This window comes from Cydia pomonella, chromosome 11 (assembly GCF_033807575.1).
Source record: "Cydia pomonella isolate Wapato2018A chromosome 11, ilCydPomo1, whole genome shotgun sequence".
In the NCBI taxonomy this organism is placed as follows: Eukaryota; Metazoa; Arthropoda; class Insecta; order Lepidoptera; family Tortricidae; genus Cydia; species Cydia pomonella.
The window spans coordinates 15348791-15364247 of NC_084713.1; the positions used below are offsets into that span (position 1 = coordinate 15348791).

At 36.5% G+C, this 15457-nt stretch overlaps 2 protein-coding genes across 2 annotated transcripts; both read right to left on the reverse strand.

Annotated features, from left to right (window-relative positions):
• Nucleotides 1-126: 126 nt before the first annotated feature.
• On the reverse strand, nucleotides 127-968 carry LOC133522973 (c-Myc-binding protein). The gene is made up of 2 exons (XM_061858475.1): nucleotides 767-968; nucleotides 127-558 (listed from the first exon to the last, which is right to left on the reverse strand). Exons 1-2 carry the CDS (start codon nucleotides 779-781, stop codon nucleotides 310-312), a joined length of 264 nt encoding a protein of 87 aa, XP_061714459.1. The 5' UTR covers nucleotides 782-968; the 3' UTR covers nucleotides 127-309.
• A 1644-nt stretch (nucleotides 969-2612) lies between these two features.
• LOC133522967 (T-complex protein 1 subunit theta) lies at nucleotides 2613-7595 on the reverse strand. The gene is made up of 7 exons (XM_061858468.1): nucleotides 7404-7595; nucleotides 6741-6978; nucleotides 5902-6221; nucleotides 5358-5732; nucleotides 4239-4465; nucleotides 3548-3743; nucleotides 2613-3290 (listed from the first exon to the last, which is right to left on the reverse strand). Exons 1-7 carry the CDS (start codon nucleotides 7461-7463, stop codon nucleotides 3069-3071), a joined length of 1638 nt encoding a protein of 545 aa, XP_061714452.1. The 5' UTR covers nucleotides 7464-7595; the 3' UTR covers nucleotides 2613-3068.
• Nucleotides 7596-15457: the final 7862 nt, after the last annotated feature.

Sequence of the window (15457 nt, forward strand, 5' to 3'; positions counted from 1 at the left end):
GTCCACAAAAGTGTTAAAGGTTGCCAGAGAAATCTGAAGCAAGGTAATGTATAATCCTTTTTGTCTAGTTGGTTAGTTTGCAACACGCAAATTCTTCTATTAGGAATGAAAATGAAAAGCAAGCACTTAAAAAAGAAACTTAAAATTTTATTGTGCTACCTGCACATCAAAAAAACTTAAACATAACAAAAATACTCTCCTTATAACGCAAGTTATATTTCTTCAGGATCAACAACAATATTTTCATTTGAGATCATTGTACAATCAGGTTCAGCGAGATCAGTTTTACTAAAATGAGATAATATTTTTTTAGCCTTCTGTTGGAGCTGCATCTCCTTTTAGAAGCGCGTTTTCAGCTTCTAGTTCAGCTATACGAGCTCTAGCAGCCTCCAACTCGTCCTCTCCACCATCAGTGCCTAGATGTTTCCTCATATATTCTAAGGCATCCTCAGGCTTGTCTGGTTCTTCATATAGACTGACTAATACTTTAGTAAGAGCATCCATCACTCCCGCTCTTTCTAAATATCTTCTGAACTCTTCGCGTTTAGAATCAATTGGCTGTAATAAGATATAAACGGTATGAATTATTTTAGCATTTTTTATGAAAAGGAAGGTAGGTAGTGTCCAAATAATGTAGTGTTCGGTAAAATTTGCTAATTCAGAATTGTTAAAGGAAATATACCGTGTTGAAATTGGGCATGTTGCTTGAATTAAAAGATAGTATTTATTTCAGTAAATAAAATAAAATCTATAAATAAAAGCTCACCTTATAAGACGACATTGTACAATTTTACGGCAGTTTTCAAGGGCAGAACTGTTGTTGAGTTATTGTAATTATTTGACGAGACTACTTCTAGAAGAAATTATGAAGAAATATCAAAGCTTTCTTCAATTTCTGCAGAGCCGATCTCGCACAACACAACAACAAAATAGTCAATATTTTTCAAAGCGAAATGAAGTGACGTATGTTGTCTATGTCAATATCACTTCCGGTTTAGAACAAATGAATGAATATCAAGAATGTGTCCAATAATATACCAGTAAATCGTTTAATTTTTGAAATACTTGTGTTATTTATTATTTTATTACATACAATACAAATAGCGATTTATTTAAGATTTATCTAGTGAAACATGTTAGAACAAAGTAAGATAATCAAATCTAGATGACGGTGCAGTGGCTTAAATGCCCAGATTACACGAGCGTAGTAGATCATAGATGCTGCTTAAATCATGATAATGATTTAAACGGCCTGATGAGTAGAAAATATAGTTTGGCAAGGCATTTCCGTCAGTAGAAAGGAGCGCCAAATTTAAAAAATATATTTGACAGATCATGTAAAGCCCGACACGTAGTGATTATATGCTCTTTGAGCCCGACCAGAAATATATGATCCACATGATCATTGTCTAGAGGGCGATGTTATTCGCTATGAGCACGACTGTCACGCAACTTAGCGTCCACAAGTCTAGGGGAAAACGTCAATGCACTACACCTTATAAATCTACTCCAAAACTAAAAACTACTGAACATATTTTCATACTACTTTGATCTATCAATAGAGTGATTCTTGAGGAATGTTTAGGTATGTAAATTGTTAAGGTTTTTTGTAAATTGGTTGAAATATAACGATGTTGTCGGAAAAAATCACGCTGGCTAGGAGCTTTAATCGAAAACGCTGCCTAATCCGTTTGAGCTATAACAACACAATGTATGGTGGGGTTGTTTCTCATTCATAGGTCTACAAAAAAATCCGCGATGTTAAATGTCTATCTTTTAAGGATAACTTACTATACACATTCTTAACTTCTAGAAAAAGATCACATAGTATGTGATATTTTCAAAGCTATTTACATGGATACAGTATTAACAATTATCAAATTAAATACGTTAGTCATAATTAAGCATTTCATACAGATTACAAAGCTAAGTCAAAGTTTCATTTCGACCGCAGTTAGTTCAAATTTTTACCACCTTATGCGCTGGGATAGCTTTACTTACCCCCACCGCAACATGGCGCGTAATCATATATTACTGGTTAGGCTTTATAAAAATATTTTTTCAATAATCCAGCGGGAGCCACTAATGCACAACCCAGGAATGTACAGCCCAATAATTGGCGTCCAAAAAAGTGGTCGCCAATTATTGGGATGTACATTATTTGGCCGTGCATTAACCGGACTCAATCCAGCTATCCCTCCTGAAATATATTTGCATTTTTTTGGGAAGACGTATACTGGTGCGGCCTGAAAAAGGGTTAAAACAAACTTTGCTACCGAATGTAACACTATTTTTTTCACCACACCAACACGAGGAAAATACGAACTGTAAAGAGTTACAAATCAAAATCCAAAGGAACGCTAATACTAGGCACTCTTATGCCAAAACGCGGATACGCATAAATACGAGGAAACATTGATATAAGTATATCTAGGATTTTCTAGCAAAAAAAAAAATCGGACAGACAGACGGACATGACCAATCTATAAGGGTTCCGTTTTTTGCCATTTGGCTACGGAACCCTAAAAAGTACCAACTAAACGCACCTTACTTACCTCGACATGTTAAACGAAAGGGACGGCAGGAAAATACTCGTAATAAAACAACAGCAACACTTGTGTAAAATTATATTTTTTGTAGTGCCACAAACGCATTTCTTGTGACATAGAGACCAATACATTATTTTAAGCTTTTGAAATCATTAACTTATTAGTTCGGTATCATAACTTAATAGGTCATGAAACTAAGGTGCACCATTATCATCTTTAGTAATTTAATTATTAAATTACCACATTCAAAGCTATAATAATATGTAACTTAGAGAATTATTGATAAAGTTAAGAAAATAAAATGCAAGTTGTATTGCTAAAAGTAAAATACTTGTGTTTTAGTATAAAGCCAAGTTCACATTACGCTCTTAGTTTGCGGCTAACGATAACCACAGATTGGTTCAATATTATTTTGAAAAGAGCGTTTACACATGTACAGTACCGTGTACAGCCTGTAAGCGCTACGCTGCTGACTAGGAGCCTAATGTAAACGCTCGGTGGAGCAGCGCAGCGTAAGCATTAAGACTCGTCGTCGCTGCCCTGCGGCTGCCGCGCCTTGGGCCCGCCGGCGCGCTTGGCCATGATGATCTGGTCCACCCGCAGGATGGTGGCGGCCGCCTCCACGGCGTACTTCAGGCCCCACCGCTTCAGCACGAACGCGTCGAAGATGCCCTTTTCCTTGGCGTCACATACGCCGTTGTTTTCCGATTCGATGTCGTAGCCGGCATTCTTGTTTCCTTCCTGGGAGCGAAGAATGAATTTATTAAAATTTAACATGATTTTAACAAAAAAATACCAACTATACTATACCATCACTCGACTGCACACGTTAATGGAGACGGAAGAATTAGATTTGAAGTTTTTATACAGTAAATGGAACATTTTATATTTAACAAAGTGCGACCGGGAAGTTCTTTAAATGAGTTCGGCACGATTAGGTAAAATTAGGAATAAGCTAATAGTAGAGCTAACAGAGCGAGAGGTAGTGTTGAGGGTACCTTGTGCGCCTTGTAGATGTTGTTGATGACCTCGGTGGCGTTGGCGCCCGTGTTCTCGGCCAGCGCGCGCGGCACGCCCTCGAGCGCGACGGCGAACTTGCGCACGGCGTACTGCTCCAGCCCCGGCAGCGTGTCCGCCAGCTGCAGCAGGCGCGCCGCCAGCTCCGTCTCCGTCGCGCCGGCGCCGGGAACGAATCTGTCAACCGAACCAAATTATCAATCTTCCGAAGCTGACGACGCCTCCTCATTTTAAATAAACCGTGATCTGCTAACAAGCCTTATTAAGCTTATTTACTGCCAGCGCTCGCGCCGCCCAGCCCCAAAGGGCACGATCAAATGTCTAGACATGTCGTCAAATGTTTTGGACGACAGCGGCGGGTAGCGTCGGGACCCGCTCGCCGCGTACGTTCGCTGTAATAATATGTTAAGAATGTCTGTGTCTGGACACTGGACGATGGATCGATGTAATAAGGAAGGCTCGTCTTGCAATAATCAGCATATATAATGTTAACAATATAAATAAGGAAGTAACATATTGACGGACTTGAATATGTTTGGATTTTTTTTATGAACAGAGTAAAGATGTGTAGGTTTGGAGCACTCCATTCTGAAGATTACACATAGCCCCATTAGTCTACAATACAACAACCACATAAGTTGAAAGGATCAGCAATATGCAGGATGTACATACCGCCCATCTCTAGTACTATTCTTGAATGTGTTGACGCCATCATCGATAGCTCGCTCAATATCGTCCATGTAGTTGTCGGTGGAACCTCTGATGAGCACGGTGGAGATGCGGGACTCGGTGCTCTCCATTCGGAAGATGACAACGCGGGTGTCGCCCACTTCGTCTACGGCCACTATGTCGCAGTATCCGAGCTCTTGGGCTGTAGGGGTGGTCAGTCTGGGTAGTACCTAGAAAAATATAAACGTGACTAATTATTACATACTAGCAAAGAGAATTTGAAATAGAGGTAGATTGTCAAAGAAAATTCGGTAGCCACAATAAATTTACTGCCATCTTTCGACACATGACATGTTTAAAACTTTTAGAACGCCATTTGACTTTGATCCTTATTATTTTACTGATATGACTGATATGTGTTAAATTTGTTAAATATCAAAAAGTGGCGCCATCTTATAGATCAAAGGCCAAAGGTATGGCGGCATTGTTTCGAGCAATGGCGCCACAACTTTTAGCCAATGTCCGGTACGACCCGGCCCGGTAAGACGGCGGCGCGCGCGTTTTTCTCGCCTCAGCCGAGGAATGTCTACACAGGTCGGTTTGTGCGCAAGGAAATTGCCTCACGCGTATGCTCTCTCTGTGTGGACCCGCCTAATTAGTTACAATGCCCGTGAAAATTTTTACTATATCAAATTTTGGCGAGACCAACAATTCATACTTATATTCATATTGATCCTCCTCATTAGTGTTTCTGTATTTTGGAGTACATTGCAGTTCAGGGAGGAAAAGAAGCCCTTTTAGGCAGGTTCGATCCGCAGGGGGTCATTTTAGATTTAATTTTATAATATTTTGACTTGTGTATGTAGTTTGATTTGTTTTTGTTGTTTTATTTATTAATAATTTAGTAGTTTGTTGTAGATGCATTGGTTGAAGAAGTTGTATGTACATTATATTTTATTGTTTTGGATTTAATTGCTTATTTATTTCTTAGTTTTTAGGTAATAGTTGCCTATTTATTAATAATTGTATAATTTGGACATTTGCGTTTGTGAATTTTAGTCGTGTATAATGTATTTTTTTGGAGTAGAACATAAAAAGTGTTCATAACAAAATAATACTTACAGTAGCATTAACAGTCTTGGCAACACGTCTGAGATCGAATTTCGACGGAAGACGTACAGCCATAATTCCATATTTGTTCAGTAAGTGCAGTGCCATGTCTCCAAACTTCGCGCCCGCTACAATAACCTTTACACCAGTGTCGGCAATGTCTTTGATTTGTTTCTCTAAAAGAGATTCCTCGCCTCTGCTAAAGTTGAGAAGTTCATCAGCGGTTTTGATGAGGACTGTTCCTTTGGTCTCTGTTTGGGTAATGTCAATGGGGCACGAGTATATGGCTATCTTAGCTTTCTCGGCAGATGTGACGTCTCCTTCGACTTCGCGCTTGAAAACCATTCCTGAGAGGACATCAGACTGCAGGAGACCAGCTCCAAGAACCTGGATTTGTGAAGTATTTTGATAATCATGTTTTTTGTAAAGCTACATAAAATCCATTAAAATTTAAAGATGATGATTGATTTCAAGATATTTAAAATATCACTAATTGTAACAAATAATGATTAAAAATTGTATTAAAGTTTCTTATTTTAAAAACAAAAAGGTTTACCTTGCAGATTCTGACATTGTCCACATTGAATGTAGTTTTCTCTGGCAGGATGGCAATGCATGCCTTAGCCACAAGTCCAGCAATGAAATCCTCGTTGCCATATTGTTTAGCCATGATGGCTGGCCTCACAATCTTAATAACTTCATCTGTGTTTTTGACATCCTTGATCTCATGGCAGACAAGATCAGGTAAGATTTCAAGGCACTTCTCGAGGGCAGTTTCATAGCCCTCAGCAATCTCGCTGGTGGTCACACCAAGACGGAGAAGTTCTTCAGCTGCTTCCAGCAGAGCTCCAGACATTACAATGACAAAGTTGGTACCTAAAACCCAGAGATAGTGTTAAAAAATTTGATGGCAATTCTACTTAACCAAAATAAGCCTAAATATCCCACAGTGGGGTAGAGACCTCTTTTTGTTGTATGTGATAGACCTGCCTATTGGGCTATATTGACCATGCTATCCCAAAAAAAATTATACATTAGTGCATTTAATAGTCAACTAGCCCAATTGGTAGTGCCACTGCCTAGCTTAGCGTGAGAATCATGAACACTTATGTTAATGCAAAGATATACTTCTTGTCTTAGCGCTTGCCCAGTCGCATCTTAAAGATACCTAATAAATATGCCTTATTGTGCTTACTGTGGGGTTAGGTTGATTTTTGTAGGATTCGTAGGTATTTTGCATTGTGAGCTTCCCTAAATTATAAAAAGAGAGAAAATTAAAAAAAAAAACAATGTTTTGAGTTTAGGATACACAATCATTGGGTCCTTGGAGAAAGTGACTTGCCCTGGTATGGGATTAAAATATCAATAATTTAAAATCATTAATAAAGGAGATACCATCTCCCACTTCAGCATCTTGCATCTGACTGCCCAGGACCATAAGCTTGGCTGCAGGGTGTTCTACATCCAGTTCTCTGATAATGGTGCCAGCATCACTCGTCACGAACTGCTTGTCAATGTGGTTAATGATCATTTTGTTCATGCCATTTGGACCATAGGCAGAGCGCACACTTTGTGCAAATTGCTTACAAGCAGTTATGTTTCGATATACAGCTTCTTCTAAGCCAGAGAACATCTGAAAATCGCAAGTAGCATGGTGAAAAGTAAGAATTAATGACGATATATCTACATGCTTGCCTGATCTACAAGTTTACAAAAATAAAAATTATGCAATTGAATTAAGGTTTGTTATTATAAACGATACATACTACATAGTCTCATGGAAAATGCATAAACAATGCCTTTCTCAGTTAATACTATGAAAGAAATGTTAAATTAACAAAAGACTGATCATAGTCACGGTGAACCCATTATAATTAATTTATTTTGCAAAATAATGCTAAGTTAAACATTTCAATGAGTGTTATCGACAATTTGTAACTTAGTAAATGGTTAAACCGAATAACTAGTGCAGTATATTATGTACATAGTGAAATAAAAAGAAAATAAAACCATAATTTCCGATACACATGACATGAAAGAAGTAAGGTTATAATTTACCCGTGCTCCATCTTTCATCATTGAGGGTACACCCGGAGCTCTTGGAACATGTAAAGCCATCTTTGTGGATTCTTGAAACAACTTCAACTTAAAACCCAACAACTATATTTCAATTCAGGTACGAACAAAAAGATAGTGAACAAAATGAATCACACGACCGACACCGACATAAACCACAGATAATATAAAATCAGCAATTCTGCATGCTACGCTACTAATTTGGCACAGAGAATACTGTACTGGATAAACACAATAACACCAACTTAAAGAACAAATCTTTAAGCCTAATTTACAATTTTACATTCGTGTCGAGCTGCCGAGGATTGGCAAGCAACAAGCATCATGGACGCAATTCGTTAGAGGGAGCAAGCGATATTGCTATCTCGATCCAACGCATAGCTGCATCCCTGACGCTTGCCAGGTCTCGGCACGCATGTAAATCAGGCTTTACGAGGCCTACTTAGTGCCAAAGAGTAAGGTAAGTATATTTAGTGCTTAAAGATATCAAAGATATACTATAGAAGGACTAGTGCTAGGGGAGCCCAAGAGGGGATTTTTGTAAGTAGTTACTCGAGCGTGTCAGATTAAGATTTGACTGATATCTTATTACCCCGTGGAGTCTACCGTTAGCACTTTTAGCCGTCTAGTGGCGTCCGTCCGTTCAGGGCCAGATTTTGGGGAGGGCAACCGGGGCTACAGCCCGGGGCCTCCACAAAAGAGGGGCCCCCACAATAGAGACTTCGGAAAATTTACCATTTTATTTGGAAAATAATTTGAGGCCAGGGGGCCTCCACTCCTTTATTGCCCGAGGCCTCCAGACCTCTAAATCAGGCATTGCGTCCGTTGGTTGGTGGGGGGTTAAAAAATCGTTAAGTAAATTGTGGATTTGGTTAATGCTATGAGTGTGTTATTACTTAATCTGACAATTATTTTCCACCAACCCCCCGATCTTTTAAAAAATCTATAGGCGCTTTCCTCATCGCTGGAAAAGAGAACATTACATAATACTATTTCATAATCTTTTTTCCTATCATCTAATCTTTCGATTCCAATAGGTCTCTAGGACGCTCGAGTAACTACACATTTAGTATCGCTGGCTCCCCGACTATAGCAGACCTAGCACAGGACTTGCGCGACAGTATTTCGCCAGAGAAATTTTTTAGGGTTCCGTAGTCACATAGAAACCCTTATAGTTTCACTATATCTGTCTGTTCGCGGCTTTGCTCCATGATCGTTAGTGCTAGAAAGCTGGAATTTGGCATGTATACATTAATCATGCAACAGAACGGTAAAACGGCACCCTTATAGGTTCACTTTGTTGTCCGTCCGTCCGTCTGTCAAGACCCCTTTTCTCAGGAACGCGTGGAGAGGTATCAAGTTGGAATTTGTATTAAATACTCAGGTCTACTGTCCCTTGGAGCTGTGAAAAAATCAAACTTCTAAGCCAACGCAATCAAAAGATACAGCCGTTTATATCGCAAATTTACGAGAGAATCAAAATCCACAGGGTACTTCCCGTGAAACTAGAATCTTGAAATTTGGTACGAAGCAACGTCTTATAGCACAAATAAAGGAAAAATTGCGAAAACCGTAAATTTTTTGTTACATCCTATAATAATATATACCTACAGGTTCGTATGGAACCCTCGGTGCGCGAGTCCGACTCGCACTTGGCCGGTTTTTTAATAAGAACTAGGTTACTTGCTACGGCCTAAAGGGTTCTTGGTTTAGAAATGGTTGAGGAGCAAAAAGGGCTGTAGAGATTACTGATAAGGCAAATTTGATATATCAAACTATTTATTCATAAAAATATACCATACATTCAGGTTATACTCTAACAGTCGATTATGATATCACTAAAAATAAGTCTGTGATTAAGTAAGTAGGAATTAGTACCAAAGAGTAGTAATAATAGAGGTGATTGTCTATATGCCAAGATAATAACTCTTACTCTTCTCAAATATGTAAAACAAATATATTTAGGCAGTTATTAAATAAATCATGTTTACATCGTATTTCATGCTAAGGTATGTAATTATGTGTAGGTACACTATAATTGTGGACAGTGCCGTACCTATTTTTACTACGTTTAAAAATGCAGTATATTGAAATGTCATAGTGTCATTTGTAGATACGTGCAACTTGCCAATAATGCCAACAACCAAGTTTCTTAATACTTACTTACTTATTGACATAATATTGGTTGTTTACAAATAAAATTTCTAGGATATGAAAATCAACAGCTCATAAAATCCAAATTCACTGAGATAATCTTCATTGTATTGTCTACGCAGTGCATTCAACCTAATCATATTGAAGTGTAGAATCCTGTGCAAGAGTACCTACATCTCGATGGAAGCTCATGTAGTCTGTAGAAAGCCTTACAGTTATATTCATATACAGGTTGATTCACGAAAGCTGGCACGAATGGAATGAACGAAACTTTCATTGTCTGAGTGATATCTGTATTAATTACAGTCAGAAGCTCCAATTACATCCACACTTCCCGATTTCGGGCCTGATAATCGTTTTCGTTTCACGGAATATCAGCATATCGTCAACAATATTTGAGATGTAAAAAATGCTTTGTCTCTAATTGCCAAAAACGTTAAATGTTTGATATTTTTACATATGGCATTTTTTTTTTACATTTCAAATATTGTAAACGATGTGCTGATATTAGGTGAAACGGAAAATTATTCTTTTTCGGGCCCAAAATCGATATCACAATATAATGCCTGATAATGTGTGGATGTTGGCACTAGAGCCATCACTCTATTGGTTAATGTGATACACACATAGATATTTTCATTCTCTCTCTTGCGAACCGACCTGTTACCTGTGGGTATATATGAGGGCTCGTCTACACGATGGCCCAGCGTAGGCCAGTCTAAGGGTCGCAGCTATGCGGTGAAATGAGATAGTAATATCAGTTGCTCTAACGCATAAATGCGTCCCTTGGACTAGTTGGACTGGCCTACGCTGGGCCATCGTGTAAAGGAGCCATTAAACATACGATACAATAAAAAAATGGCGTCGTTCTGCGGACCTTAAGAGGGAAAAATAGCTTTTGAAATAACGGTATTTTTTTTATGCAATTCCTTTTCGGGAGAAATCGTTTTTCCACTAATTAATCTTAACAAATTAACCAATCACTTTGATTTTGATGTCGATCGCTCCAGCATTAGTTATTTGTACAACAAGAGAGCAAAGTTTGATTTCAGTACACAACATTTTTCACGATAGCAGTGAGAACATATTTGGAAGGTAAAAATACAACCTGAAGAAATGTAATCCGTCTTCATCACTATTTCACTCATGTTTTCTTAAGGTATTCTAACAATTTAATTACCACAATAAAACAAAACAAAAGAAATTTCAATACTTAAAATAATACGGAAATAATGAAATAACGAACATCAACTGACAGTTCAATCGTTTTTTTTTGGTAAAAAAAAAACTTGGTAAGATACGGTCCGAATTGCAGATACAACTTTTGTCAACTATAGTAGAGATCGTTAAAAGTAGATTTATTTACTTTGCGTAACAATTGCGTTTTTTTAAGTTCATTGTTTTGATTGTATAATAAAATAAATTATTACTCACTTAAGATCGAAATTAACAAACTGTTTATTTAAGTAGGTAACGTTAATAAAAGTAGGTATAATTATACCTTTGTATTAATCTCTGCATATTAGTACCTATAACATTGTAGGTATTAACTTATGTATATAATATTCTAGTGTGCCCCGTGTGGATGTATGTACGAGTATCAACGAACCTGTCCGTGCATACATATACATTTACACAGTTACTGATAACTTTGTTTTCCGCTTACTGCTCCTACACTAGCTACTTTAGATTAAAACATATTATTATTAAGGTAGTGCACTCAAGGTCTATTAACACATTCCTTATTATTACATTATTTTTTGTATAAGACTGTTTGTTGCCTAAATAAATTAAAAAAATAATACGCAAAATATATTGTTCTTTTTAAATTTTAAACTTTTACTTAATTAATTAATTATTACGAATGAGGACTCGTAGGGTGTTTTGGAACGATGCGGTCTGACTTACCTATTTCGGGGGTCTATTATAAACCGTCAATATACCGTTGGATTACGTATACAATTATTTTTGTTTGTTTCTTTTTGCTAGGGACGTGAAAGGGACAAAAACAATAGAATCCAAATATTTCGAACTTGTATTAAGCCCCGCATGTTGAAATGACATTCGAATATAAAGGTCAATTGAATGTTATTTTGTCTCACTCAGTGAGCAAAATGCGATTTTGCTAACTGTTTTAAAGCAACAAATTACCCTTGTTCCAACTGCTGACGTGAAAAATATATTCCAGGTTTATAGGTTTCGCTTTTTTGTATATTATTGTTTTTCAAATTTTGAAGATAAGGAAAACCTATAAACCTAGTTTTTCATTGTTTCAATAACATACTAAACATCATGGATAATGGAAAATATTTAGAAGTGGAAAAGCGTTTTCTCTTTTTGTATGCACGTGGTATTCGTGTTATACTTAAGTGGACCTTAGGTGAGAACTTATGCCATTATCAACAATGCAACAACAAAAGTATCCTGGTCATAGGCGTCGATCGTCTTTACGACCTTATCACACACACGGCACGGCACACTTCACGGAAAGGATAAACTTGACCTAAGAAATTTGTAGCACGAGAGCTTTGGCACGACTTTCTGGTTTGAGAAATGTATATCTCGTACTTACATTGTAAATATGTCAAAATAATATTACTATAAAGTTACCTAATTTAAGATTTCTTGAAGTTCAAACAAAGACACAATAATGTATTAATATCAGAGACGATTAAATGCTATGGACTGCTAATCTTCAATCAATATTGCATTGATTCAGAATAAATCATTGTTTGTCATTTACTCGTCTTTGAGAGCCTATTAGTTAAATTTAGATTGAGTTCACAATAGTACATTACGATACAAGTGCGACAAGTAGCAAATCCAAACCTCAAACCTTTTCGCACGTGTATTGTACAACGCTTTACAGTACACATTGCCCTTTAAATTATCGACATACGTGCTAGTTACCGCACTAGGGCGGTAAAGTAGCACCAGTACCATATATACTGTAAAAATATTTTCTGAACATGTTATAAAAATATGGTTACAATTTAGTATCCTAAATACTTTAATGCACCTGAACAAATCTAAATATGTAGGTAGTAAGAATTACCTATAATTTATCACTAAACTTTTTTCTAGCTTTACTATCTCTAACATCACAGGATAGGTCCCCTATCAAATAAAAAAAACCCTACCTAAATTCGCCAAGCTTTTAACCAAATCTAGAATAATAATAATACTGATTTTATAAAGCAAATAAAAGATTGAGCTATCAATGATGATACACAGACTACAAATTTAACAATTTCTCCACCAACTTGTCGTTGCAACAATGTGTTAAATGATTGGAGTGCCACTATCTCTGTTATGCGGTGTACAGAAGCAACAACATTGCACTCAACTTATCATGACTATCTTGAGCAAAAGGACACAGCTATCTGATGAAATGAGAGAGCAATGCATAGCTTTGATTATAGCTGTAGTTGCTCTGTTGTCGTGGTCTGAAATTTTGCTACATTTGTAAACCCTTTAAGTACGATTCACTATAGTCAAAGGAATTTGAATCTTCAACATAGCAGTTACATTCCATATTTGAATGTTAGCAAGCGCCGCACGTCGGCGCGCGGCTGTGGAGTGCGGCTGCTCGCGACCATTTGCGTTGCCATAACCCCTGAAGGCCCAGCCTTTTGTCAGCGAAAAAACGACCTTGAGGGTTTATAATTAGAATTGAACGATATCGCGTCTGCGGGAGTCAAGGCGTTAAATATGACTGTAGCTATTGCATACTCTGTATAGGTGCAAATTCCTTTAACTCCAGTTTAACTCTAAAGTCGGGGCGCGTTTTTACAAAGAGTTTAACGGTTCGCCGTTTGATGGAAATCGTACTTATATTAAACTCTTTAAAGGCAAGTGTTCAAGCCTCAATTGATGGATAAATTAGGGGACCATTATCTAATTCTTACCCACAAAACCTTTTTTCATTCCTTAATCATACTGTCTTAATATTATGCCTTTAAGATACAAAAAATAGTACTATGATAATGTAAGGTTGAAGTCTAATCGTTTCTCTAAATAGTTTGTACTTTATACACTGTTTCTATTCACGGTTCTAGTATTTTGATGATAATTAAAATAAACAAATTATGACATACAAAGTAAGAAAGATATCATCACATCGTAAAACGATATATATTTTAAAGTGGCAGCAAGAATGTATGTAGTTATAGAGTAACCTGACTTTTTTGATGAGGCATTTTTTTGCATAAATTAAAATAAGCTACGGTTGAACCATGAAAATAGACGTTACTACAATCATAATAAAATATATCTTAGATTTTAATCATAACGCAGTAATCTCATCAAATACTCGTCAAGTTACTTTAGGTAATTCTTAAATTCACTGTGTGCCTTCGATACAAGATAATTTACAAAAATTGTCATGAAATTGTACCTTATTGCTTCTGGTTTATTGGTTAATTTGTTATTACGGTTTAAATTTTAACCCTTCTCAAGCTTAACCATAGGATAAAAATAAGATACGAAAATAATCTAAAATTAGAGAAAGTAAGTCTCATTTTCAACTAAGGTTAATCTACTTCTTCAAATGCTAAGCAGTTTTCTTAAATAATAAAATTAATAACATACATTGATACTGAGATCAAATCCAATAAGGGAGGAACGTTTAGATCTTTTTGGAATCGTGTATTCCTTCATGAGCTTAGAACGGATAGAAATGCAAATATCCCTGTGCAATTTGAGAAAATAAAAAAGTATTAAGTAAGTATCAATAAAAAATATAGTCTTCATACACGGACAAAAAATACAACTTAAATTCTAGGTAAATAAAACTAAAATAAACTTCTATAAATTCGATATAGCTGCATTATAGTGCAGAGTTTTTTGAACAGTGTTTTATATTCCAGCTTAAAGTTGTCTATTTTTAAGGCAATGTGCTGTATGAAATATGATGACTAGATCATATAGTTCGCATTTTAGACATATGCTGTTCATAAACGGCTATCAAAACGTATTTTAGTTACAAGTCGTTTATGTCAGAAACAGACATAACTTATTTTAGTTACAAGCCCTTTATGTCAGAAACAGACATAACTTATTTTAGTTACAAGCCGTTTATGTCAGGAACAGACATAACTAATTTTAGTTAAAAGCCGTTTATGTCAGAAACAGACATAACTAATTTTAGTTAAAAGCCGTTTATGTCAGTAGCAGACATAACTAATTTTAGTTAAAAGCAGTTTATGTCAGAAACAGACATAACTAATTTTAGTTACAAGCCGTTTATGTCAGAAACAGACATAACTAATTTTAGTTAAAGCTGTTTATGTCAGAAACAGACATAACATTGTAACTAATTTCAACTAACAGAACAGAGGCATATTTGGGTGAAACAACTTTAGCGGCACTCGTTGCCTTGATTACGATTAGTTGTCCAGGGGACAAAATACTCTTGAAATCCTAATTTTATGGTATTTAAATATACCAAATATGCATTTTTGTGGTAGTTATAACCAATTTCCAGAATGGGCCATCTACTAAGCATGTTAATAGAACGGTATACAACATCACTTCGAACAAGTGTGGATCTATTGTCCCTTGGACAACTGGACAGGATAACAACACAAAACAGTTGATTCACCCATTTAATGAATAAGGATGGTAGTTATTAGTGACCAAGTAGACGTAGTATAATAACATATGCATAATTCTGTAATTTGAATTATTTTTGCTAAACTTTTGAAAGAACACTACTCCGGTTATGTTCTACATCCGTGCGACAATGAGATGATGAATGAGAATTGGAAGAAATCCGAAGAGCCTCTTTTGGTGAACGGGAATGAAAACGCAGTAATGTTTGTAGTAAATGCTCTCATTGTAACATTAACCCTTTGAACGTCACACCTATTGGGCACCTATTA